This window comes from Equus przewalskii, chromosome 14 (assembly GCF_037783145.1).
Source record: "Equus przewalskii isolate Varuska chromosome 14, EquPr2, whole genome shotgun sequence".
Classification (NCBI taxonomy): Eukaryota; Metazoa; Chordata; class Mammalia; order Perissodactyla; family Equidae; genus Equus; species Equus przewalskii.
In genome coordinates this window covers 30,018,400-30,044,357 of record NC_091844.1, presented here as the reverse complement: position 1 = coordinate 30,044,357, position 25,958 = coordinate 30,018,400, and the positions used below count along the sequence as shown (strand labels likewise).

At 35.6% G+C, this 25,958-nt stretch overlaps 1 protein-coding gene across 6 annotated transcripts in view; it reads right to left on the bottom strand.

Moving 5' to 3' along the window:
- The window catches only part of EXOC6B (exocyst complex component 6B), a 579,159-nt gene that overhangs the window by 167,855 nt on the left and 385,346 nt on the right, over positions 1-25,958 (bottom strand). For all 6 annotated transcript variants that reach the window (XR_011525981.1, XR_011525982.1, XM_070572413.1 and 3 more), the window contains one exon: positions 1,637-1,778. Coding sequence is in view for 4 of the 6 variants with exons in the window: in XM_070572413.1 (XP_070428514.1) it covers positions 1,637-1,778 (142 nt within the window). In the remaining 2 variants the exon portion in view is untranslated. The remainder of the gene's footprint in view (positions 1-1,636; positions 1,779-25,958) is intronic.

Sequence of the window (25,958 nt, the reverse complement as noted above, 5' to 3'; positions counted from 1 at the left end):
TCTGTGGAATTCTGCAGCACTCTGTGACCTCTGGCACTCCGATTTACCTCACAGATCCTCAGTGGCTGTTCTCTGCCAAGCCTCAGAGTTTCACCATGCACATGGCAATTTAGCTTTTTGACCAAAGACTCAAGGGCTCTCAATACAGATTTCTAGAGCTACTTCTCTAAGCAATTCCCTGCTCTGGTACCTCGCCCCACAAATCCCAGCTGCCTCACCAGCCCCAGATGCCAATCTTCGTTTTATTTTCTGTAGGATACACTGCTTTTTATTTGGGCTCTAGTTCCCTGTGCTGCTGTTTGGATAGTTAGTGCCCCCAGACAGAAAATGAGAGTGAATGTCACACTTAACCTGTGTATTTCCCCTCTCTGAAAGATCACAGCTTTATGCTGGTTGCTGTTCAATGCATGAAAAGAGTTGCTTCATATGGTTTATCCAGTTTTACAGTTGTTTATGGCAGAAGGGGAGCTTTGATACCTGTTACTCTGTGATGGGTGGAACTGGAAGTTTCAATTAATCAATTAATTAATTAACACCAGCAAAACCAATAAAACCTTAATTTCCAGCCATCAAAAGTCAACCAAGGGAACCAATAAGCAGTAAAAATAAAAAGCTGGGTCAGATAGCAGACTCATGGAATTTTCTACTATTTTAATTTCTTAGAGTCAGAAAAAATTTCCAGTAGTCATATCATTTTTGTTCATTTTCATTTTTCACCGACAGCACAATGAATACTACAACACTCTTCATTCCTTCCTAACCAAAGCCTAACTTTGTGTTTTACTCCAAGGGGATGATTCATGATGAATCAGCTAAGCCAATAATGATGCTCCTCTTTCACTATGTCAGATACTCAATCTCCTAGCCTCCCTGAGAGCTGGAGGTGACCACATAACTGTATTCTGACCAATGAGACAAACAGGGAAGTATTTTAGGCATCTCCTGAAAAGGTTTTTATTTTCTTGACAAGAGCAATAGATGACATTGGCCCCTTTTTCCTGTCTTGAATGTGAGTCTCTTTGGACCATAACATATATGAGGAGGAAAAGTCCACACTCTAAGTACGGCAGAGGAGAGGGAACAAAAGACCCTGAGTCCTTGATGACACCACCAAGCAACTAAATCAATACAGCAACTCATTACCTCTGAGAAAAGGAAAATCTATTTGTCTAAACCACCCTAAGATTTTTTGTTTCCATCTGTAACAGAAAGTATTTCTGATAGATAAATACGCACACCATTTGTTCTTTAGACTAAGAAGAGTTTGCAGATAAGATGTAAAAACAGTTTTAAAATATAGCATAAAAAGGAAATGGTTGGGAACTGCATTCTTTTGAAGTCTTTGGACTAATCAGATTTTCTTTGGTGTCTATTAAATGCATGCCTGCCTTATATGCCCCTCTAGACTGCAAACTTCCTTGTGCCCAAAGATCTTCTCTGTTCTACATCTAGGCCTAGGCCCTCGTTCACTTGCTGATCGGTTCTATTCCTAGATGTCCTATAAGTTATCTCTGTCATCCAGGTATTCTTTGAGTCCATCAGGAATGGAGACCTCACAGACCTAAAACTTTTTTTTTTTTGCAGAAGTGAGCACGCAGGTAAAAGAAACAAGCAAAGGGATGGTTCACTGTCTTACGTTCACATTCTCTGACATCCAAGTTGAACTGCTGTAATGCTCCCAAGGTGAGCTGCCTTACTTCAGCTTCCAGCAACAGTTGCATCAAGGATGTGGCTAAATGCTTGCAAGCTGACATACATGCTGTCTGGGCCACCTTTCCCTGGAATACAAGAATGTAAATCGTAATGTTAACAGATTAAAATGAAATTCCAACAAAAATTAAAATCATTTATTTTTCAATTAGAAATGTCTTTAAGGTTTTCTCCATCATGATACCCCTGCAATCAAACAACCTTGGGATTAACAGCACCTGATGGGAATCAGCTTCAATATTAGCTCCATCGCCATCAATCATGTAGCTACGACACCGAGCTAAAATTCACAAAGCCCAGTTAGTTATTCAAGAAGCACTTTTTCCCTAAATCAACGATAAACAATATTCAAAACCTTAACCAAACTAAGAAATTCTTCCACAGAGAATAAATTTCAAAACATCCCCTCTAAAACTACCATGATTCTTAAAAAACAAACGTAAACAATAATCCCTCATTTATCCAGAAAACAAAGTATTTACTGCTTTATGATTTAGAACATATAAAATGAAAAGAACAGTTTAAAACAAAAAGGTTTCTGGAAAAAATAATTAAAAGGATAAATTTTGTTTTATTAAAAAATCAACACTGGGGTCAGCCTGGTGGCACAGTGGTTAAGTTCTCACATTCTGCTTCGGCAGTCCAGGGTTCAATGGTTTGGATCCTGGGTGCGGACCTATGCACCACTTGTCAAGCCATGCTGTGGCAGGCTCCCTACATATAAAGTGGAGGAAGATGGGCACAGATATCAGCTCAGGGCCAGTCTTCCTCAGCAAAAAAGAGGAGGATTGGTGGCAAGTGTTAGCTCAGGGCTAATCTTCCTCAAAAAAAAAAAATGAACGTTGAGGTTTATGAACATAAAATAAGCTAATTTTCTAAAATATTGATATTAAAATTAATATTTTACTATCTCCTTTAAAGGATTCCAACACTTTATATCTGGTGAATTACATCTTAGTCCCAGGTCTAAGCTATATACCACAGAAGATATATCCACTTTTTTCCAGATATATATCCATTTTATTTCTGTTATTTATCACCTGTTCTGAAAAACAGAATGATATATTTTTTAAAAAGTTTGAGTCCTCAAATTACTCAGTGGATTCTTATTTTTTGAAATTATGAGATATTTCAGCCATATGAAAGATATATATAAATATATGATGAATACTTATGTATTCACTAAACATTATACATACAGTTCAAGCCCTTGTGTGACCTCCTTAATCATTTTCTTCCCTCTCCCCAGAGGTGACCATTATTGCTGTTAGGTGTACCATTTGTATTTTGAAAATACTATTATGACAAGTGTATAACAAGAAACAATATATTGCATTATTTTCTGAATTCTGAAACTTTCTATAATATCATACAATACGTCCTTCTGCACCTGGCTTTTTTGGTTCAATATTATTAATGTGACTTTTTTTTAATGTAATACATGTGGCTACAGTTTATTCCTTTAATTATTCCACATTGTTCTATTTTAGGAGTATACCACAATTTATTTGTTCATTCTTCTGCTATTGGATTTAGGTGTTTCTATTTTTTTGTTGTTATTGTTATTACAAAAAGACTAGATCATAGAGTACTATAGGTCTAGTAAGGATTCATGAAAATGCCAGATTCTGACTACAGTACCCTTTAGTTTTTTTATATGTTTCTCTGAGCCAGAGCCTTCCGCAAACATAGCAAGCTTTAAATGGAAAAAATATAATAAACAATAGCACAATAAATTTTTGAATTTGCATACTTCTTTACATACTTTAGATAATTCCTTTAAGATTATTTCTCAGACCCACTAGGTTGAGGGGTATCAATATTGTAATTCATAATACATATAGCATATATCTGAAGAGGAACATAGGTAAAAACCAGATTTCCAAATATCTAACTATAAACTGCTATACCTAAGATGTGTTCTGATTTACAATATCCCCAGATATTTCTGAGAGTATCATTTAATTGCATAATCACCAGCACTGAGTACTATTATAAATTTCTCTAATTAAATTTATGTCTTTTTATGTCTTTGATTACTTTGTGAGATTAAACATTTTATTTATTTGACTAAGTATTATTTTATAGCATAAAAATAGGAGAATAATAAACAATGACCTATTTTAGTATACATACTAAAAATGTTCCTCATCTATATGGTTCTGTTTGTATGTTCTGAAGATCCACAATCTGTGGATGATTTAAGACAACAAATGGAAACACTCAAGTTAGGGAGCACTATAGAGACCAAGTAGGAAAGAGGCACTGGAAGCATAAAGAATCCTAAAGAGAAAAGTCACATTATAAAAGAAATTCACATTAAATGGCTTGCTTTCAATTAAACCCACTAGAGACACCACTGCAGATCAGAAGCCAGAGAAAAGGGAAACAAACTATCATCTCTTCGGCACGTCTTTACATCCAAGATGTGTCATACTCAGGCAGTTGATATCTTGTGTCATTTCATTTAATTCTCACAATCACCCCCAAGAAGTTGGTATTATTCCTTTCTTGTAGATTAAGAAACTAAGGCTCTCCATGAGATTAAAAAATTTAGACAAATTCATATAGCTATCTGGTATTTCTACCCATTCCTAAATCTGTATCTTTCCATTAAACCATCACCTAAAAAGTGATAGTAAATCTTACAGTCTTACACTGGAACAAGTGGGTAAAAACAGGTCCAGATAATAACAAGGTTAACAGGTTATCCAAGACATAGACTATACCCAAACAGGTAAGATAGCAGTAGTTTAGGAGCCAACTCTTCAAACACTGAGTATCTGCTGGGGCACACTTTTTAACTTGTGTCCAATGTAATTATCTAGACCAAAATAGATACTTAGAAGACCCAACGAGCTGAACATGGAGATGTAAAAATCATACAGCTAAACGCACAATTAAGCTGGAGGCTGAGAAGACAGTATTTGAAAGGCTCGTTTCAGTGGCCAAAATGGATTGCCAAAGAGACACAAAGCTGGCCTGGTAAAATGAAAATAAAACAGTTCAGAGTCAGAAAGTCTCATGTTCGAATTTTTATCTCCACCACTTATTAGCTGCGTAATTTGGGGTAAGTTAGTTGACACTTCTGACTCATTATTCATCTCAAAATATTAAATACCTTATTAACTTTAACATGAAACATAAACTTGGCTTTCAAGTCTATATCAATATATATCAATCAAGAGAGCCAAATGCACTTACAAATGATCACAGGTTACACTACTCTAACATGCTGAGTTATTTAACTGCCCTCCAATCACTCCAACCACTTTCCACTCTACTTACCCTCAAGCTAATTCTTTTGTGTGTGTGTGAGGAAGGTTGACCCTGAGCTAACACCCATTGTCAATCCTCTCTTTCTTTGCTTGAGGGAGACTGGCCCTGTCCTAACATTTGTGCCAGTATTCCCCTACTTTGTACATGGGATGCCTACACAGCATGGCTGATGAGTGGAGCAGGTCCACACCCGGGATCCAAACCTGTGAACCCTGGGGTGCCGAAGTGGAACACATGGAACTTTAACCACTCGGCAACAGGACCAGCCCCTCAAGCTAATTCTTTATTTCCAAAGTAATAATTGCAGAAATGTATGTTTTCATTGTTAAATATTTTTCTAAGTCTAGAAGCATTCTGAAGCTTTGCTAATTCACAGTCCACTATCCATTCTCTTTTTCACTTCTGGTTTCTGTTACTACCATGGTGTTCACAGGTTTTCTAAGAAAGGATAAACACAGACTCAGGCAACAACAACCAACACACTAAGCAATAAAAAAAATGGTGGTTTCACTCTCTTCCTTATCTTATTATGAAGCAGATTCTTTCTATGAACATACAGCCAAAATCACTAGGACAGGGTAGGTATTTGGAACTTAAGAAAACTTAAACTGACCAAATGTCCCATAAAACTGCCTTTGTATACCTCCAAAACAGGCTCAAATCAGCCATTACCACATCTAGACCATATCTAATGAAGCTTTGATAGTATTAGTGTAGAGAGACTGCAAAGGAATAGAGAGAGAATGCCAGACAAGAGGAAAAATGAGCTAAGCATTATCATGGTATTTTGAATGTATGAGGAACCTGGGATGCAGGGAGATTTGAATCACAAGGTCTTACAACTAGCTCTGTAGGCAATATCATGCTGCCTCTCTTGATGCATCTAGAATATTTATGCACTCCAAGACAGTCAATAAATATCAACTAAATGAACTGAAAGTCAACTACCAAAGCACTTAAATAGTTCATACTATTTCTCAATCCAGTTACAATGTCTTTTTTTTTTTTTTTTTAAGTTTTGGGAAGGGCAAAGGAGCAACTAGTGAGAAAATTTATGATGTTAATTCAAAGTCACACTTAGGACCATAGCGAGAACCATCACTGGGCATGAGTCAAGACCCAGGAAAATACTTCTATGATTTTCACCATGTAGCTCTTTGGTAACTAAATCAACTCACTTGCTTCAAAAATATACCTAGATTCAAATTCTCTAATTCAAATTACTCCCTCTACTCTTTCTCTATTTACTGTCTTTCTTACTTGTACTATGTATTGTCATTTCACGCATGCACATTTCCTTGAAAAGTACATGGTTTCCAAGGAAAGAAACTATGGCATCTTTCTTTCGGTATATCCAAATGAAGCAGAGTCCAAGACTGTGCAGAGTAGGTACACACTGATATGTACTTTATGCCTTGGAGGTGTCTGATTCTCTTCTACAAAAAGGGAGGTTTTATCCATTGTTTTTTACATAAAGACATAATTAGACACAATTAACACAAATGTGTATAAATCTTACAAAATCCTCAAAGAAACAGAGAAAGCTCAGTATTCATCACTTTCAACTACTAAGTACTTCAATTACACAATACTAAGCCCTATGTCATAGTACTAAGTATAGTGAGTAGAGGCGAAGAGCTTAGAGAAAGTATCACCATCATAAACACCACTACTATCTCCACCACCATCAACAGAGTGGCTGCTTCCATTTATTGTGCACTGACTATGTGCCAAACATTTTGAAAATATTTTCTCACAAGAACCCCATGAGGTATTTAATCTTCGATTTATAGATAAGGACAGGGAGGTTAAGTTATATGTCTGAGTGGTGGAGCTAGGATGTGAATCCAGCCATGTCAGACTCCAAAGACTCTTAACAATCATTTGATCCTGCCTCCCAGTAAAGGGCCTTGTGGTAGTTGACACATCTTTCTGTTGCTTTGTGACTTGGGTAAGGGAACGGAGAGGACAAGAAGATAAAAATAACACAAATCTGAAAGGCCAGGATACTGAGTGAGAGGTTTTTTTTATCCCTTGTCCATCTAAGGAAGCATCAGAAGAACGCTGAGTTCACAGCAGATATTTAGAATAGATTCCAACCAGAGCTCTCTGTCAACCTACTGGGATCAGATCCTGAGTCCCAGATCATCAAGGATCTTATCTAAATGACTCCAAGTGGCCAAAGCCAAACTTCTCTTTCTCTGGATAATCTTAGCAAGTTTCAAAGTAAGAAACAGGTAAAGAGAGCCAGGAACTATTCTGTGAAAGAGAGCTGTCTTTCACACCAACTTTCTCTTTTGCTTTTGCTTCCTCAGTAACACGCCCTTGCTTACATTTTTTTCGTGTGTCAAATTTTATTTAATGAATTATTTCACTGTGAAATAGAGAAAGTTCAGACACAGAAACTGATCTAGCAAGGCAAGTAAGAACCACTCAGAGAACATAAAGCTACCCTATATATTGTTCCCTCTTTCTGTGTACCTGTGCCTCTGCTTCCTTAACCTTCCACCCTGACCTCTCCTTGTAGATATTTCCTCTATTCTGGATCCTCGTCTTACTTCTGCCTGCCCCATGGAAACTGATTTTTTGGATTGCTCCTCTAAGTTCCCTTCCTTTGCTAAACAAGAAAGCTATCTTGTTCCTTTTTACTCAATGTCCCATAGTTATGGGTGAGGCCACTTCATTCCCAGGGCACTATGCTTCCTATTTACGTAGGATGGATGTTCAGTAAGTTACATTTGGGGATCGAGCTCTGGATATTCCCATCTGTTCCTGTTATCCGGGACCCATGGCTGGAACTTTGGTTCCCATGTGCTGCAGAAATCCTATGACAAAGTGTTACTTCACCTTTATACCTAAACTACCTTAAAAATCATAAATCTTCCCCAAGCAGATTTTCCTATAACTGAATCCATATCTTAGGAAGGATTACAATCTTGTTCAAATACTGTATGATCTCACTCCTAAGTAGAAGATGAAAACAATGACAAACACACACATAGAAACAGAGACTGGATTGGTGGTTACCAGAGGGGAAGGAGGAGGGAGAAGGGTGAAAGGGTGTGTGGCAAATGTGTGTAGTGATGGATTGTAATTAGTCTTTGGGTGGTGAACATGATGTAATCTACACAGAAATTGAAATGTAATGATGTACACCTGAAATTTATATAATGTTATAAACCATGTTACCACAATAAATGAATAAATAAATAAGAAAAAAAGAACATTCTTAAATTCAGTTAGAGTTTCTGTATAAACATATACTCACTTAAAGAATACACAAATCCCCATTCTAGACAAACAAATATTCCCTAACAGCTAAAGAAAATGAAGCCTAAGGATGGTAGTCAAAATATCCTGGGCAAGATATGTGCTATTATTTGATGACATCAGTAGCGCCTATAATGAGATGGTGGACCTTTGGTAAATCAAAAATTAAAAAAACACAACAAAAAATAAGGGGAAAAAACTCTTACCTATTTTGTCTTGAAAAAAAATTAAAAGTTCAAAGAAAAAAGCATAGTTAAAAGAAAACTGGGGGGAAATACTCAGGATGTGGACAGAAGGACCACTCAGAAAAGGGATGTAACAGATGCTATAAACCTGGTTCTGTGACTTACCAACTTGTTTCACTTTCTAATTCTTAGTCATCTTTCAAGAAACACAAGAAACCTTTTTTAAAACACTTTTTCCTATGTATGGTTTTATTGAGGTACAATTACAAACAAGACGTGCAAATCCTAAGAATACAGCTTAATGACCTTCACATATGTAAAAACCTATAAAACTGCCATCCAGATCAAGATACAGAATATTTCCATAAATCCAAAAGTTCCTCATGCCCCTTTCAAATCAGTAAATCCACCCACACCATGGGATAACTCTACTGACTTATAGCCTCATAAATTAGTTTTACCTGTTCTTGTACTTCATATAAAGAGAATCCTACAGTATTGTCTTTTCTTGCTCAGCATGATTTTGAGATTCACTCACGTTGTTGCATGTATCCATAGTTTGTTCCTTTTTACTGCTAAGAAGTATGAATACATCACAATTCGTTTATTCATTTTTCTACTGATACGTATTTGGGTTATTTCTATTTTGGGACTTTTATGAATAAAGTCTCTAAGTGGAAATAGTCATTTTCCTGGAAAAATACCTAGGAGTAAAACTGCTAGATCAGAGAGTAGTTGTATACTTAATTCGATTACAAACTGCCAAAGCTTTTCAGAGTGATTGCACCATGTCATACCCCCACCAGCAACACAGAAGAGTTGTTCCATATCCTCTCCAACACTTAGTATCATACATTTTTAATTCCTGCGATTTTGCCGGAGTATGGTATCTTATTGCAGTTTCAATTTGTATTCCTTTATGAGTAATTCTGTTAAAGCATATTTTCATAGGCCTATTTGTCAAATGGATGTCCTCCTTTGTAAAGTACCTCTCAAGTTTACTGTCGATGTTTTTAACACATCAATGTTTTCTTAGAGATTTGTACAAGATCTTTGTGTTTTCTGGATGACTGCTTTGTCAGATGGATGTATTGCAAATATTTTCATACGTGCCTTGGCTTGCCTTTTCGCTTTCTAAAAGTGTCATTTGATGATCAGAAATTTATAATTTTGATGAAGGCTAATTTATCATTTTCTTTCATAGCTAATACCCTTTGTGACTCGCCTAAGAAATCATCACCTAACTCAAAGTCTTGAAGATATTCTCATATAATTTTTTTGACAATTTATTGTATTAGTTTTCACATTTAGCTCTACAATCCATCTCAGTTTATTGTGTGAGGGAGGTGTCAAGATTAATTTTCTTTTCAGTTCATACACTGGATTGCTTGAACACATTTGTTGAGAAGATCTATCTTCCTCTGACTGAACTGCATAGGCATCTTTGTTGGAAATCAAGTAACCACATGTGTGAGAGTCTATTTTGAGACTCCTTATTCTGTTCCATTGATCTTTTTATCTAACTTTATGCCAATACTTCATTGTCTTGATTACCGAAGCTTTATAGTAAATATAGAAAATATTTAGTAATACAGTAAATGTAGTAATATATGTGATTTTATAAATAAAATACATATAAATATAGTAAATATATTCTAGTTTGTTTCTCTGGAGAACCCTGGCTAATACAGACTTATTAGCTATATCTCCTTGTTTTATACATTTAGTGATCGCTCTAGGTTTTATAATACGCATCTTTAACTTATCATAGTCTACCTTCAAACAATATTATACTATTTCACTTAATATAATTTTCATATATTTTACTTCTTTATATGCTATAAAGTCATTATTTTTGTTTTCAAAAGTCCATTATCTATTTAATATATTCAAAAATGAGAAAAAAATCTTTTATATTTCCCATATACTTTTCGTTTGTGGTGCTCTCTATTCCTATACGTAGAGCCAAGGTTCCATTTTCTATTATTTCTGCCTGAAAAACTTGCTTTAACATTTCTTGAAATTCAGGTCTTCTGACAACAAATTCTCTCAGCTTTTGATTGTCTGAAAAAGCTTTATTTCACTTTCATTGTTTGCTAGGTATAAGATTCCATGGTGACAGTTGTTATTGTCACAGCACATTAAATGTATTGTTTCCTATCTTCTGGAGTACAAAGTTTCTTTTAAAAAGTATGCAGTCATTTCATCACAGTTTCTCTATATGTAATGCATCTTTTTTCCTCTGCTTGCTTCTAAGATTTTTTCTTTATCATTGTTTTTCAGCAATTTGATTATGATGTGCCTCAGTGTGTGTGTGTGTGTGTGTGTGTGTGTGTGTGTGTGTGTGTGTGTGTCCCGCTTGGTGTTCATTGAGCTTCTTGGAAATACGGGTTTACAGTGTTCTCCTACGTTGAAAAATTTTCAGTCATTATTTTTTCACTTTTCCTATTCTTCCGTCTTTCCTCTCCTAAGAAGTCAACTGGACATATGTGGCACTGCTAGATATTGTGCCACAGGTAACCGAGACTCTGTACAATTTTCTCCCCATCATTTCTCTTTCTGCACTTCAGTTTGGAGAGTTTCCAATGCTGAGTCTTTTAAGTTTCCCAATCTTATCTTCTAAAGTTGCTAATTTCTGCTGCTAATCCAATTCAGCATATTTTTTATTTTCGATATTTTTGTCTTTAGAAGATCTGTTTGCTTCATTTTTTATAACTTCTATTTCTTTCTTTATATTTTACCTTTAAATAGCTTTAATACCTTTAAATATTGAACACACTGTGTGTGTACGAGCAGTTTTAAAGCATTTATCTGCTAATTCTGTCACTTCTGTCATTTCTGCATCTTTTTCTATGGACTGATTGTTTTCCTTATTATGGATCAGATTTTCTTGTTTCTTGTCATATCCAGTAAATTTTTATTGACTATTAGATATTGTGAATGTTAGGTTGTTGACTATCTCTATTTTGTTGTTTTTCTTTAAAGAGTGTTTGACTGTTGTTACAGCAAACAGTTCAGTTTCTACTGGAACAGTTTGAAATTTTGGGGTGTGCTGGTATGCACTTTTATGTAGGGAATAGAATCATCTTTTCTTTAGGCTTACCCTGGGCCCAGTACAAATGCTACTTTGGACCCACTACCAGCCACTTTGGCAGCACTACTGAATGCTTCAGGAGTTCAGTGGGGTCCTTCCCCTCTTACAGTTGAAATCTGAACATCTCCCCCTGCCTATGAGAGTTCTGGCAATTGTGCTCAGCTTCTATGCCTTGGCAGTTGTTTTCTGCCTGACTTCATGGATTTTTCACCCTGCACACGAGCAGCTTAGTATTCGCCAAAGCCTCTCGAGGATCCCAGTGCAGACTTTTGGTGCTACTAGGAAGACTTTCCTCATCTTGAAGCTGCTTCCTTGCAAATATAAGCAACTTCATCCCAAACTCCAATCTTTGCCCTTTTGACTCAACAATACTGCCATACTCTGCTTGGGTTACCCCCTCTCTGTACTGCAGTTTGCGAAGTACCTGTATGCAGATTGCTGGGGCTACGTTCCATTTGCTTCCCTCCTTTTAGAGATCATAGTCCTGCACTGCCTGCTGTCCAATATCTGAAAATAGTTGTCTCATTTATTTTATCCAATATTCCAAATGTTTAATAGTCAAGAGTAAATCTGGTAGCAGTTATTACAGCATGGCCAGCAGTGAGCATCTCCCCTTTATTTTTGAAAGATATTTTTGCTGGGTACTGGCTTGTATATTTCAGTTTTTCCTTTACTTTGGGGATTTTACAAGTTTCATTCTATTGTCCTCCAGCCTCCATTGTTTCTATGAGAAGTCAACCATCATTCTTATTATTTTTCTATCGAAAATGTGTTCTGTAGCTGCTTTTAAGATTTTTCTTTATATTTAATACTCAGCAATCTAGTCATCATGTGCCTAGGTTTAGTTTTCTTTGTATTTATCCTGCATGGGCTTGCTGAGCTTCTATAATCTGTGGATTGATTCATTCCTTCAGATATAGGAAACTCTCCATGATTTCTTTAAAGCGCTTCTGTACCATTCTCATTCTCTCTTTTCTTTCTGGGACTCGAAGGACATACACGGTGCACCTTTAAACTGTGTTTCATCTCTCTTTTATGCTCCATTCCATTTGGAAAATTAAAAGTAAAAACTGTATTCTTCTTTCTATGTGTTTAAGTTAGGTGTTTTCTATAGATCTGTCTTTGAGTTCACTAATCTTGACTTCTGCTTTGTTGAATCTGTTATTAAACCCACACTTAATGCATTTTTAAAACCTCACCTAATGAGCTCTTCATTACAGATTTTGTATTTTACTATTCTAGAACACATATTTGTTTCTTCTTAATATCTGTTCAAATCATCTTTTTTTTTGTATTTTTGTTCATTCTTGCCTCTGTTTTCTTTAACATATTAACCATAGTTATTTTGAAATCTTTGTTTGCTAGCATAAATATCTGGATTATCTAATGATCTGCTTCTATTGACTGTTTTAACTTTTGATTATGTCAGTTTTTCCTGCTTATTATTATCATGTTAAGAAACCGTTTGATATGCCATACATTGCAGATAAGATGCTACACAGGCTCTAGATTATCTTATCTTCCTCAACAGAGTTTTGAGTTTTATTCAGGCTGGTAGTTAAATTATTGGTAAATCAGCTTGATTTTGTCAGGCTTGTTTACAAAGTTACAGTGGGTCCACTTTAGTTTTTCCCTTACTCTTAGGACCTTGTCCTTATCCCTACAAATGGCACCACTGATGTTTAAACTGAAAGGCTCTGGTGTTCATCAGGTCTCTCTATGGGTCCAATCCTGAATGTCTCTGCTGTGCAACTTGTAGAATATTTGCTTAGCTATCAATATTCTAGCAGTTGATGTGTTCTAAAGCCTGGGAGTGTGCCCTGTTCGTGTGAAGTTTAGAAATTAGTCAAGGATTGAAGGGCAATTTTATAAAGACATTTTTGGGGGTTCTTTCTCTGTGCTTCTTTCTTCTTTGGTATCTTGTTCCTCTAAAACCTATTCTTACTGACATCCCAAGCACTGATCCTTTCCTTCTTTTTTTCTTTTTTCCTTTTCTTTCTTCCTGAAGCCCCCTGGTACACAGTTGTATACTCTAGCTGTAGGTCCTTCTAGTTGTGCTATCTTTCCTTCTTCTGACAATACTCTGATTTTACATTTTGTCCAGTTTTTGTAGTTGTTTATGACTAGAGATTAAGTCTGATACTAGCTATGGCATCACAACTAGAACCCAAAAAGAACCTTTTAAATTTACCAATATATTTCAACTAGAAAAAATTATAATAGCCATTTAAAGAATTTCTCCCTGGCCAATAATTTTACATGCCCTACTCTTGATTTCCATTATCAGCTTGGCAAACATTTTTGCTTTATAAAGAAAATGCACACACATATGCATTTTTGAGCTCAAACACATAAGGATAAAGGGTGTAGCCAATTAATCAGTACTGGCGCATTACAAAACAACAATAACACCACCAGCAAATACCTTAATTTGATGTTCTACTGCCATAGACCAAAACAGTGTCAGATAAAAAACAAAGAAAAGAAAAGGTAAATAGAGAAATTGCAGATACACAGTTTAATGAAAACCAACATACACGTTAAATACAGTGCCCTAGAACATTGACTTTAATTGTTGTCCCAGTTTTGTCATCTGCAAAATAGGATTGTTAAAATGGTTAAATAAGAATAATTCCTATGTAGTATTTGTCATATGACCCGGCATACAGTAAGTACTCAGTAAATGTCTTACGTTTATTATAATTTTTATTCCTATGATCCTGAATATGGAAAACAGTTGAAAAAGATGTTGGGTACGTTTCCTTAAAAAGTAAGCATTTTATGAGTGCATAATATTTTACTAATTTTTTATAGAGTCATATGATTTTCTTCTTTTAAACCAAAAAATTCTGTCACACAAAAAAGTGTACTTCCTGCTCTGAAGCAAATCAAGGAGAACATGCAATTAAGTGCTAAATTAAGCAGAATAAACTCTAAGCACTATATGATTTTAGAAGAAAAGGTTATGAGGCCAAAATAGTCAGAGAAGGCTTCACAAAAGTGGTAGGACTTGCTGGGTGACCTTCAACATATCCCAACAACAACAACACAGGGAAATGTTTTCAAGTGCCTTCCAATATATGAGGTAATGTAAAGTACTCTACAAATAACAATTATTACTACACAAACCTCCATAGAATAAGAAGTCTTCATAACGAGAAATAAAAACTCTTCCTTTCTCTTTCCTCAACTCCTGTTCAGGGTAAAGGTCAACTTCATCAAGTCATCTCATTAACACAGAAATGTCTTTGAAGGTATTCAGTCTTTGCCATGCTCGACATTTCACCAGACTGCAACCAAGATGCTAAAGAATCAGATTCAAATATTAATGAGCAGAAGGTCATGATGAGGTAATCTCCAAAGTTCTATTAGTTCCTGTTTTCTGACCCTATCCAATTCCTTCTTCCTTTCGCCAGTCTTCTCTTACTACATGTGTTTACAGTCACTGGCTTAGTTTCAAGATATACCCTCCAAACTGTAATTTCACTTGAAGTGCATTTTAAGTGGAGGCCTCCCAGATGCTGGACCCCCAATCCAAGGGTGATCTGTAGGGGTATAAAGTTAAAATAAAAAGAAGAGAGGGAATCAGCTAAAACTACATCCAATTTTGATATTTAACTACTAGAACCAAAAAAGAAAAAGAGAAAAAAGAAAAGAAAAAAATAGGAAAAATTAAAAAGAAACTCTCCTTTTCAAACTTTCCAATAAGCTATTTAATAATGTGAAAAAGCAGAGCGTATTAAAATATTAACCAAAGCTTCCAGGAAAACCTCTATAATCTCAATTGTTTATTCAAGACCTTTACAAACCTCATAAAAAATTAAGTGGGCTTGGAAAAAACACACCACAGCCATAGGAGAAAGTTTACAAAACACAACGCTACAGACGCCTGACTGTCTGCCAGCCAGTCGCTTTTAACTTCCACATACAACTTATTACTCAGTTCCTAACTGGTCAATACCCTAAACAAGAGCACTTCTCCTCCCAAACACCTCATTAGCCTGAGTTTCTTTTTCGCTTTTTGAGCTAACGTATCCTGTAGGTGCTTTGATTCATTATTTTCTGCCAATAGCAAATGCTTCATTTCAGAATTTGTAAAACCTTAGGTTTCTCTGAGGGAAATCATTCAAGATCTTCTTTACAAGCATTTAATTAGTTCTCTAATGGGAAAACAGTGTATGAAGCATCACGTCCATTTTATGGGAAGTGGTAGTGAAAATATGATAGGACTAGAGTAAAAGTGATAACACGAAGAGCAAGGACTTTGGTCCAGACTAAACTAGATTTAAATCCAGGCCCTATCACTTATGTGACCTTCAGGAAAGTTGTTTAATCTTGGTTAGAGTCAGCTTCCTCATCAGTAAAATGAAGATAATACCAATCTTACAGAAATTGTACGCAATAAATGAGATCATATAATATAGAGCCCTGGACAGCGTGTGGCACACAGTAGGGGCTCAATGAATGGTAGGTACTTTATTACGAAAAGTTCCTATCTTTTTGAGGAGTATTGCAAATATCTCAAGAAAAGTTTAAATAAAAATTTATTTGGGTCCCAGGCAGAATTAAAAATTCCACATTTCTTGAAAAGTGGTTATGGAAAAATTCAATATACAAATTCTAATATGAACTGGACTTGATAAGCTTTCATACACCTAGAAATTCACTCTGAGTTCATCATGTTGCGGATTTCGAAATTGAGATTCTACGCAGTCTCAGTTTGGGAGGACAAATGCTCTTAAACCATTTATTTCTCAAGGAAACACACTGCACATTCTCCCAATCCCGGTCTTTTTCCCTTTTGAAGGGCTCTACAGGAGCTGTAAAAGAGGAAACTTTTCATCACATTGTATCTGTGTGAAAGCACCAAAATGTGTTAACAATTAGAGAAGAGGAAACCTGAAAGACTGCCTTGTTAATTAAGGAACTTGCTATCAAAGAACTCATTAAAAGGTAATGAAACCAATTGGCTATTAAAATAAATACCCACTGCATAAAGGTTGCCTGGCTAACAGCCCCTCAATACAGCTTTTTACAAACATTCTCAATAGTAAAGACCCAGAAAAAAGAGGAAAAGCCACAATGATGCTAAAATCAAGATTGACGACACCAGACATGCAGTTATCCTTCATGGAAAGAAGCAGCTGAATTAAGAAAAACCTTAGAATTAAAAATACGGGACCTCAAACATCCTTGAAAAGTCCTCTACCATCTATCCCTTGTTCTCAGAGACTCTGAGCATTGTGTAATATGGAACCAGGCAGCCGTTCCTCTCTATACTTTGCTATTCCTAGCCATTAAGTTAGAACGCAATTCTCCCTGTTCCTAGCGAGTCCCCCACCTACTCCGTTCCACTAAGCTTCTTTCTTATTTAAGCTGAAGCTGCAAATCTTGGAAGACGGCAGAAAGTTATGGTTGAAAGAAAACTGGTGGAATATAGTGTAATGTCAGAGGTATATTCGCTTGAGCAAAGTGAAAACAAGAACTGAAGGATCTCTGTAACAGGACATGCTAGAAATAGATCATTTACATTGCACTCCACAAGTTCAGAAAATTTTCAGAGAACCAGACATTGGTGATAGGAAAAAATACCTCCTCCACTGAACAAAGAACATACTTGCAGAATATGTTAGCTGCCTACTCATTAACCATGCTCCCTTCTACCTTGACAAAATAATCCTTGGCAAGATAAACAGAATAATTATGTTTCCCAGCCTCTTGTCAGATATGGAAGGCAAATTATTGGAAAGTAGAAATGTCTTCAGAAGCCTTTTTGCCTGGTCCTTCCTTCTGCTGTCTAAATATGGATGTGATGGCTAGAATTCTAGCAGCTACCTTGGAGCCTCAAGGAAAAGCTAAAGAGAATGACAAAGACCTTAGCCCTAACACTCCTAAACCTCTGATCTATTATCATTTCTGGAGCTGTTATTATGTGAGAAAATACACCCTTAGGTATTCCAGCCACTAAAGTTGGTTAGCTGTTATTATTGATAACTGATAACTACAGGAAAGCCAGCAGAATCAGGAAATCAGATGAGAGATGTGTACATCATTACGCACATAAATAGTCTAGATAAGGAATGAGACTGCCATTAAATGGGAGAAAAAGTTGAAAGGCTGTCTACTGACCATGTTTTTTGACAAGTATACAGTGTGTAAAGAACTTCTATATTTGAGGTCAAGTAAGGAGGAGAGTAAAATAATAGCACATAGCCCAGTTTCATTGTAATACAAATACTAATAGCACATAGTCTCTTTGTAAAACCAAGAAAAGGGAACAGCACTTGTGATGCTTAATTTTATATGTCAACTTGACTGTGTCATGGGTTGCCCAGCTATTCGGTCAAACATCATATGGATGCGGCTGTGAGAATATTTTTGAATGAGATTAACATTTACATTGGTAGACTGAGTAAAGCAGATCTCCCTCCCTAAGTGAGTGGGCCTCATCCAACCAGCTGGAGGCTTGAATAGAACAAAAAGTCTGATCTTCTTCTGAGTAATAGGCAACTGCTCTTGCCTAACTGCCTCGAGCAGGGACATGAATCTTTTCCAGCCTTCAGACTTGAACTGGAAAAAAGCTCTTATTAGGTCTTGCGCCTGCTGGCTTTCAGACAGGAACTTATACCAACTTCCTGGGCGTCCAGCTTGCCAACTGCAGATCTAGGACTCCACAGCTTCCATAATCACATGAGCCAATTCCTTCTAATAAATATACACGTGTGTATATATATACATACACACACATATCTTATTGCTTCTATTTCTCTGGAAAATCCTGACTAATACAGCATCCAAAAGACTCAGAGAATTATCAAGACTCAGAAAACTGTATATGAGAGGATTGAAAGTAAATTTTCAAGAAACTCTTTGGTATCATCATCTAGAGTAAAAAACTAACCATTTCCAATAAAAGAGAAGCATAAAGCAATAAGGAGAAAACAGTGTGAGGTGATACAACACAATAAATCAAAAAGCCAAGAGGAAACATAAAGGAAGATGGATAAGATCAAAAGGGTTATAAGAATACCAAAAGCATAGTAACTATTAAAGTCCGTGTGAGAAGGAATAAGAGCAGGATTCAGGTTGTGGAAAATTACCCAAGTTATGTGGAAAACGAACAGGAGACATTCTCCAAGAACTTAGAAAACTAGTATGAAGATAAAAATAATAACAGAGAAGATGATCAATTTGAATACATAAGATCAAGTTAACATTAGGTCAATTGATGTTTATAAAGTGAAGCCAAGAAAAAAATGAAACACCAAGAATAATCAATATATAAGAGGAAAAAAAATTTACAAGTAAATACAAGCATTCAGGCAGAAAAATTAGGTTGAAAACCAAAGAACAAAATCAGATTTCTCGACCATAACACTAAAAGCTAGATGACAGTGGAAAAACACATACAGAGTATTGAAGGGAAAAAATGTGACACCAATCTTTTTTTCAATCAAGCTAAAACGTAAGAAGAAAACATTAAGAAATATACAAGGAAGGCCTCAGAAAATATGAAATAAACACCTTTACTTGAAGGTGCACATTGTGAAAGCTATGGTCTAAAGCATGAAAACTAAGGAAAAGTGAGATCAGTTTAATAGTTGTCTTAAAACTAAATGTAAATTTCAGTACTTACTGTTAAGAAAAGATATATAACACAGAAAGGCATGCTGTAATAATAATAATAATACTCTTGCTGTAAAACAAGAGGACATATTTAAAAATATAGGCGAGAGAGGGAGAATAAAAATGTGACAAATCATTTATATTAAATATGTCACAAACAAAACTTCATGCTTAAGTCCAACATTTAGAGAATCAAAAGTTGAAAAATAATTTGGAAAAAATGCAAGGACTTATGTTTTTCAAAGCTCTGGGGATGTGTAAAGCCAAAAAGTATGGTATATGCTCAAAACAAAGGCAACAAAAGAAACTTTAAAAAGAGAAAGAATAAAAAAACCACCCTTATAAACAAATAAATAGACAATAATTGTATATTGTTTAAATTATCCTATTAAAAGAGAAAGGCAAGACAAAAAACACTGATGAAACTAACAAATAAAATAATGGGCAAAGGCATAGAAGGAAAAAGTAAACGTAAAGGAAAAGGTAGTAACATATTAACAATAGATAAGCTCAAATGCAAGGCACAAGTTATTAAACAAGAGTCATTGCCTATCAGCATTCTGAAATAAAGATCTGACTGCCAGAAGCTCTCACACAACATATAATATTGTATGGAAGTACATAAAGAAAAAATTATAGAAAACGGAAAATACCAAAAAACAGGCAGCACAATGACAGTAAGAGATCTTAACAGAATACACTGAGACTTTGACAGATCAAGCAGGAGAAAGTAAAATGAAAAATGAGGTCTGAATAATAATACAATAATATGGATTTAAAAGATATATATGTAAATATATAGAACTTTGTACAATATGATCAGGAAACATGTCTCCTAATCATTAAATGGGGTTTTACCTAATTAAATATCCAGTGAAATCCTAAAGGACTTCTCAGTATCAGTGCTTGAACAAGTGGCTATCCATATAGATAAACATAAACCTCAACTGTTTTGTCCCACTGTTATACAAAAGAAAACATCTAAAAGGATCATATATCTAAACAAAAAGAGTTAAAATTATAAAGTTTTTAGAAAAAACAGAAGAGAAAAGTTTTTAGAACTTGGAGTAGAAGATTTCTTAGATAGGACACAGTAAAATGGCAAGCACTCACATTATATATAGCTGAAATAGAACTAGTATCCAGAATATATAAAATACCTTTATGATTTAATAATAAGAAAAATAATCCAATTAAAATATGGGGAAAAGATATGAACAGGAACTTGACAAAAGAAGATATATGAAGCCACTGAGGACATGAAAAGCTCTCAGCATCATTAGGTATCTGGAAAATGATAAATAAAACCAAAAGGAAATAACAGTACATACTCATTAGAGTAACTAAAATTAATTTTTAAAAAATGACAATATCAAATATTGACAAGAGTTTTGAGCAAGCGGAAATCTCACACATTGGTTTTGGGAACATAAAATGGTATAGCTACTTTCAAAACCACTTGTCAGTTTCTTAAAAAGCTAAAAACATACGCTTATGATTTGACTCAAATACAAATTAAAGTGAAATTGAACCCATGTATTAATAACAAAAAGAGAAAACCAGATATTATGAGTCCCCCAATTCAACACAGTTAGAAATATACACAAATATCTATAAAGTGCTTTGTCAAAGTCACGTCTTTATCTAACCACCTGTTTAAAGGAAATATAAAGCACAGGGGAGCATGTTAAGTAACACCACAGGGATGTACCATGGGAAATCCTATAGAACAAATAACTAAGTTTCTTTAATAAATAAAAGGCAAAGTATAAAAAAAAAAGTAGAGTACATACACATAAAAAGAGACTTAAAGAGCTTTCCAATGACACTGCAGCTTATATAAAACAAATCCTCTCACCAAGCCCAAGTGTAAAACTTGATAAAATAACAGAAACAAAACAAAGCAAAAACAGCTGCTTGAAGGCATCAAAGAACAATCAATGACACACAGCTTTAGAGAAATAGAAGAGAAAAGTTAAACACTGAGGTGACCTGGAATTTCTCCGTTTCTTCAGCTTAAGGAATTTGCTTATTCCCAACACAACGCATGGAAGCTGAAAAGAAAATAGGGGCCTCTCAATAATTTGGGGTCAAAGATTATGAAGTTCAGCACTCTCACTCCCAGGTCCCCCCAACAAAGGCACTCAAAATTAGAGAATTAGATGACGCTGGAGTAAAGCGTATAGCAGGGAAACAAGACTGACATTTTTTATTGTTTGCCTTTACTTAATCCTAAACTGTACAGGCTGTATAGGGGGCATGAAATAGAAACAACAATCAGGAAGCACCTGCTAAGAGGTGAGAAAGCTAAGCAGAGTTTAAGCAGTTGCATGGAGCTGAGCAGAAAATTAGTGATCAGGGTCCAACAAGGAGGAAGAATCCTGGTAAACAGCCCAGGATTCAAGTTGAGATATCAGCAGGACGATAACCTATGATTAAGTGTAAACCAGAAACAGATCAATCCTGGGGCTGCCCCAGTGGCATTAAGTTCATATGCTCTGTTCTGGTGGCCTGGGATTTGCAGGTTCAGATCCCAGGGATGGACCTATGCACTGCTCATTAAGCCATGCTGTGGCAGTGTCCCACATACAAAATAGAGGAAGATTGGCACAGATGTTAGCCCAAGGCCAGTCTTCCTCACACACACACACAAAAATAGATCAGTCCTGGGGCCAGCCTGGTGGCACAGCGGTTAAGTTCGCACGTTCCGCTTCTCGGCGGCCCGGGGTTCGCTGGTTCGGATCCCGGGTGCGGACATGCCACTGCTTGGCAGCCATGCTGTGGTAGGCGTCCCACGTATAAACTAGAGGAAGATGGGCACGGATGTTAGCTCAGAGCCAGGCTTCCTCAGCAAAAAGAGGAGGACTGGCAGTAGTTAGCTGAGGGCTAATCTTCCTCAAAACAAACAAACAAACAAACAAACAAAAAGATCAGTCCTTACAAAGCCTTAAGGATAGCCCACTTTGCAGGAAGATTTACATAATCCAGAACTTAAAAAAACTTTGTAGATAATCTTCTGCATTTAGTAGAAAAATTATTAGAAGTGACAAAAGACAGAAATATATCATGGGAGAGGATGAGGCAAAATGAGATTTAAAAAAACAGAAAACAAAAACAAACCCTAGGTGATTCAGATATTGGAATTATCATACGAAAGGAATTTAATATATTTACAAAATTGATAACAAGATAGAGAACTTCACTAGAGACCTAAGATCGATAAATAGAAAAAGCAATAAAAATTCCAGAACTGAAAAACACAATTTCTGAAGTTAAAAACCCCAAAGATGTTTTTAACGACATATCAGACACAGCAGAAGAGAGGACTAATACACTGGAAGACAAGTGCAAAGGAAATATTCAGACTCAAGTACAGGAAAAAAAACAGATGTAAAAAACAGAGAATATTGTAAGAAACATGTGAAACAAAGTAAAAGATCTAACATATGTGTAATAAAGTCCTAGAAAGAAAGTAGAGAGAGAGAATGGAGCAGAAGAAATAGTTGAGATACTTGCTGGGAATTTTCTAGAACTAATGAAGGACAGTAAGCAGCAGATCCAAGAAGTTCTATGAATGCCAAATAAAAGTGGGTTTGGATCCCAGGCGCAGACACATACACCACTTGTCAAGCCATGCTGTGGCAGGCATCCCACATATAAAGTAGAGGAGGATGGGCATGGATGTTAGCTCAGGGCCAGTCTTCCTCAGCAAAAAGAGGAAGATTGGCGGGAGATGTTAGCTCAGGGCTAATCTTCTTCTTATTCAAAGAAAAACAATGAAATGAAAAAAATACACAATAGAGAAAATTGACTAAACCACAAGTTGGTTTTTGAAAGCATAAATAAAGTCATAAACAACAAACAAGAAACGGTTAAAAAATTTTTTTAAAGGAGGGGAAGGCAAAAATAATATCAGGAGAATTGAAAAACAGGACATCACTATAAACACTAGTGACATTAAAAATAAGAGAGTATATTATTAACAAATATACACCAATAAAATTAACAAGGTAGATGAAATGCACAACACAACTTACCAAAAGAGATAGAAGCAACAGCAGAAAATCTGAACAGCTATAAGGTATAAAATACATTGATACTGTAATAAAAAACTTTCCCCCAAAGCAAAGGCCCCCATGGCCTCACTGAATCTTCCAACAGCTAAGAAACCACATCAATCTTACACATATTGTTCCTCAGAATAATGCATTTCCCAACTTGTTCTATGAGGCAGAGTAACTCTAATACCAAAATCTACTAGGGACAATACAGGGAGGAAATACAGGCCAAACTTTCATATGAATAGAGAAAAATATTCTACATAAAATATTAGCAAACAAAATCCAGTTCTACATAAAAATGCATCACAATAAGGTTTATTCCAGGAATGCAAGAGTCATTCATTGTAATTCATCATATAACAGAATAAACTTCTTCCTTTACAATTCTGATGCATTTTCTTTCTTTTGCTTTTTTCTTGTCTAGCTGATCTGGTTAAAACTTCCAGCACAATGTTGAATAGCAACAGTGAAAGCAGAGATCCTTGTCTTGCACTTGATCTTAAGGGCAAACCTTTCAGTCATTCACCATTTAGTATGTTAGCTGTGGAATTTTCATAAATGCCCTTTATTATACTGAGGATCTTCCTTCTATTCCTAGTTTTCTGAGTGTTTTTACCACAAAAAAGCATTGGATTTTGTTAAATCATTTTTCTGCAAAAACTGACAAGATCACGTGGTATTCTTCCTTCATTCTATTAATGTAGTATACTACATTGATTCCCTTATGCTGAACCACTATTGCTCTCCTAGGTAAGATCCCAGCTGCTCAGGGCGTACAGTACTTTCAATATTCTGTTGGATTCTCTTTGTTAGTATTTTGTTGAGGATTTGTGCTTCAATATTAACATGGAATATTGGTCTATAATTTTCTTTTCTTGTGATGTCTTTATCTGGCATTGGTATCAGCACAATGCTGGCCTCATACAATGAGTTCCCTGCTCTCCTATTTTTTGGAAGAGTTTAAGAACAGTTGGTATTAATTCTTTTTAAATGTTTGGTAGAATTCACTAGTGAAGCCATCTGGTTCTGGACTTTTGTTGGGAGGTTTTTGATAACTGATTCAATCTCTTTACTTATTATAGGTCTGTTACAATTTTCTATTTATCTTGAGTAAGTTTAGGTAATGTGTGCTTCTAGGATTTTGTCCATTTCATCTAGGTTATCTTTATGTAGTTGTCAAATTACATTTTTACACACTGTATGCCCAGTAACATTGATTTGCAATTCTTTTTATGCATTTGTCTTTTAAATCAAGCAGGAATACAAAGTAGAGGTATAAACCAAAAATACACTAATACTGGTTTTTATATTTGCACATATACTTACCTTTACTGGAGAAATGTATTTCTTCATATAGCTTCAAGTTACTGTTTAGTGTCCTTTCGTTTGAACCCAGAGGAATCCTGTTAGCATTTCTTGCAGGGATGGTTTAGTGGTAATGAACTCCTTCAGCTTTTGAGCTTTTGTTTATCTAGATATGTCTTAATTTCCACCTCATTTCTGAAGGACAGTTTTATCAAATATAGAATTCTTGGTTGATAGTTTTTTTCCCCAGTACTTTGAATATGTCAACCTACTGCCTTCTGTCCTTGAAGGTTTCTGATGAGAAAACTATGGGATAATTTTATTGAGAATCCTTTATACGTGACAAGTTGCTTCTCACTTGCAGCTTTCAAGATTCTCTTTTTCTTTGTATAGTTTCATTATAATGTGCCTCAGTGTGGGTCTCTTTAAGTTTATCTTACTTGGAGTTCATTGAACTTCTTGGATTTGTAGGTATATGTCTTTGACCAAATTTGGGAAGTTTTCAGCCATAATATCCTGAAATATTCCTTCTACTCCTTTCTCTCTCTTCTCCTCTGGAACCCCATAATGCATATGTTGGTCTGTCTGACGATGTCTCACATCCCTTCAGGCTCTTTTCAATTTTCTTCATTCATTTTTTATTTTTCTGCTTTTAAGACTCAATAATTTCACTTGTCTTATCTTCAAGCTTCTGATTCTTTTTTCTGCCTGCTCAAATCTGTTGTTGAATCCCTCTAGTGAATTTTTCATTTCACATATTGTACTTTTCAACTCCAGAATTTTTGTTTGGTTCCTTTTCATAATTTTTATCTTATTATTGATATTCTAATTTTGTTCATGTATCCCTTTCCTGATATCCTTTAGTTATTTGTCCATGTTGTCCTCTAGTATTTTGAATATATTTAAGACAGTTGTTTTAAAGTCTTTGGACTTTCTCAGGGATGGTTTCTGCCAATGTATCTTGTTGCTTTAAACAGGCCATACTTTCTCATTTCTCTGTATGCATCATGATTTTTTTTTGTTATAATATCAAGACATTTCAATATTATAAAGCCATAACTCTGGAAATCAGATTCTGTCCCATCTACAGCATTTGCTTTTTTGTTGAAGACTGCAGTAGCCTATTTTTAGTGACTTCTTCCAAACTTTTTTCCCCCAACGACTGTATTCTTGTCATATGTGGTCATGAACTCTGTTTTTTTAGCTTGTATTGAACTAAACTTTTGACAGAGATTTCCTTGAATGTTAGGGCAAAAACCAAACCAAACAAAACAACAAACAAATTCCCTCTCTCCCCCAAAAAAGTGAAAAAAAATACAAAAACCATCACACACTTTTCCCACCTTCTGCACATTGGCTCCTGCTGGGTCACTCCAAAATTTTTCCAGGCATATGCTGAGCCTAAACATCAGCCCAAAGTGAATCCTT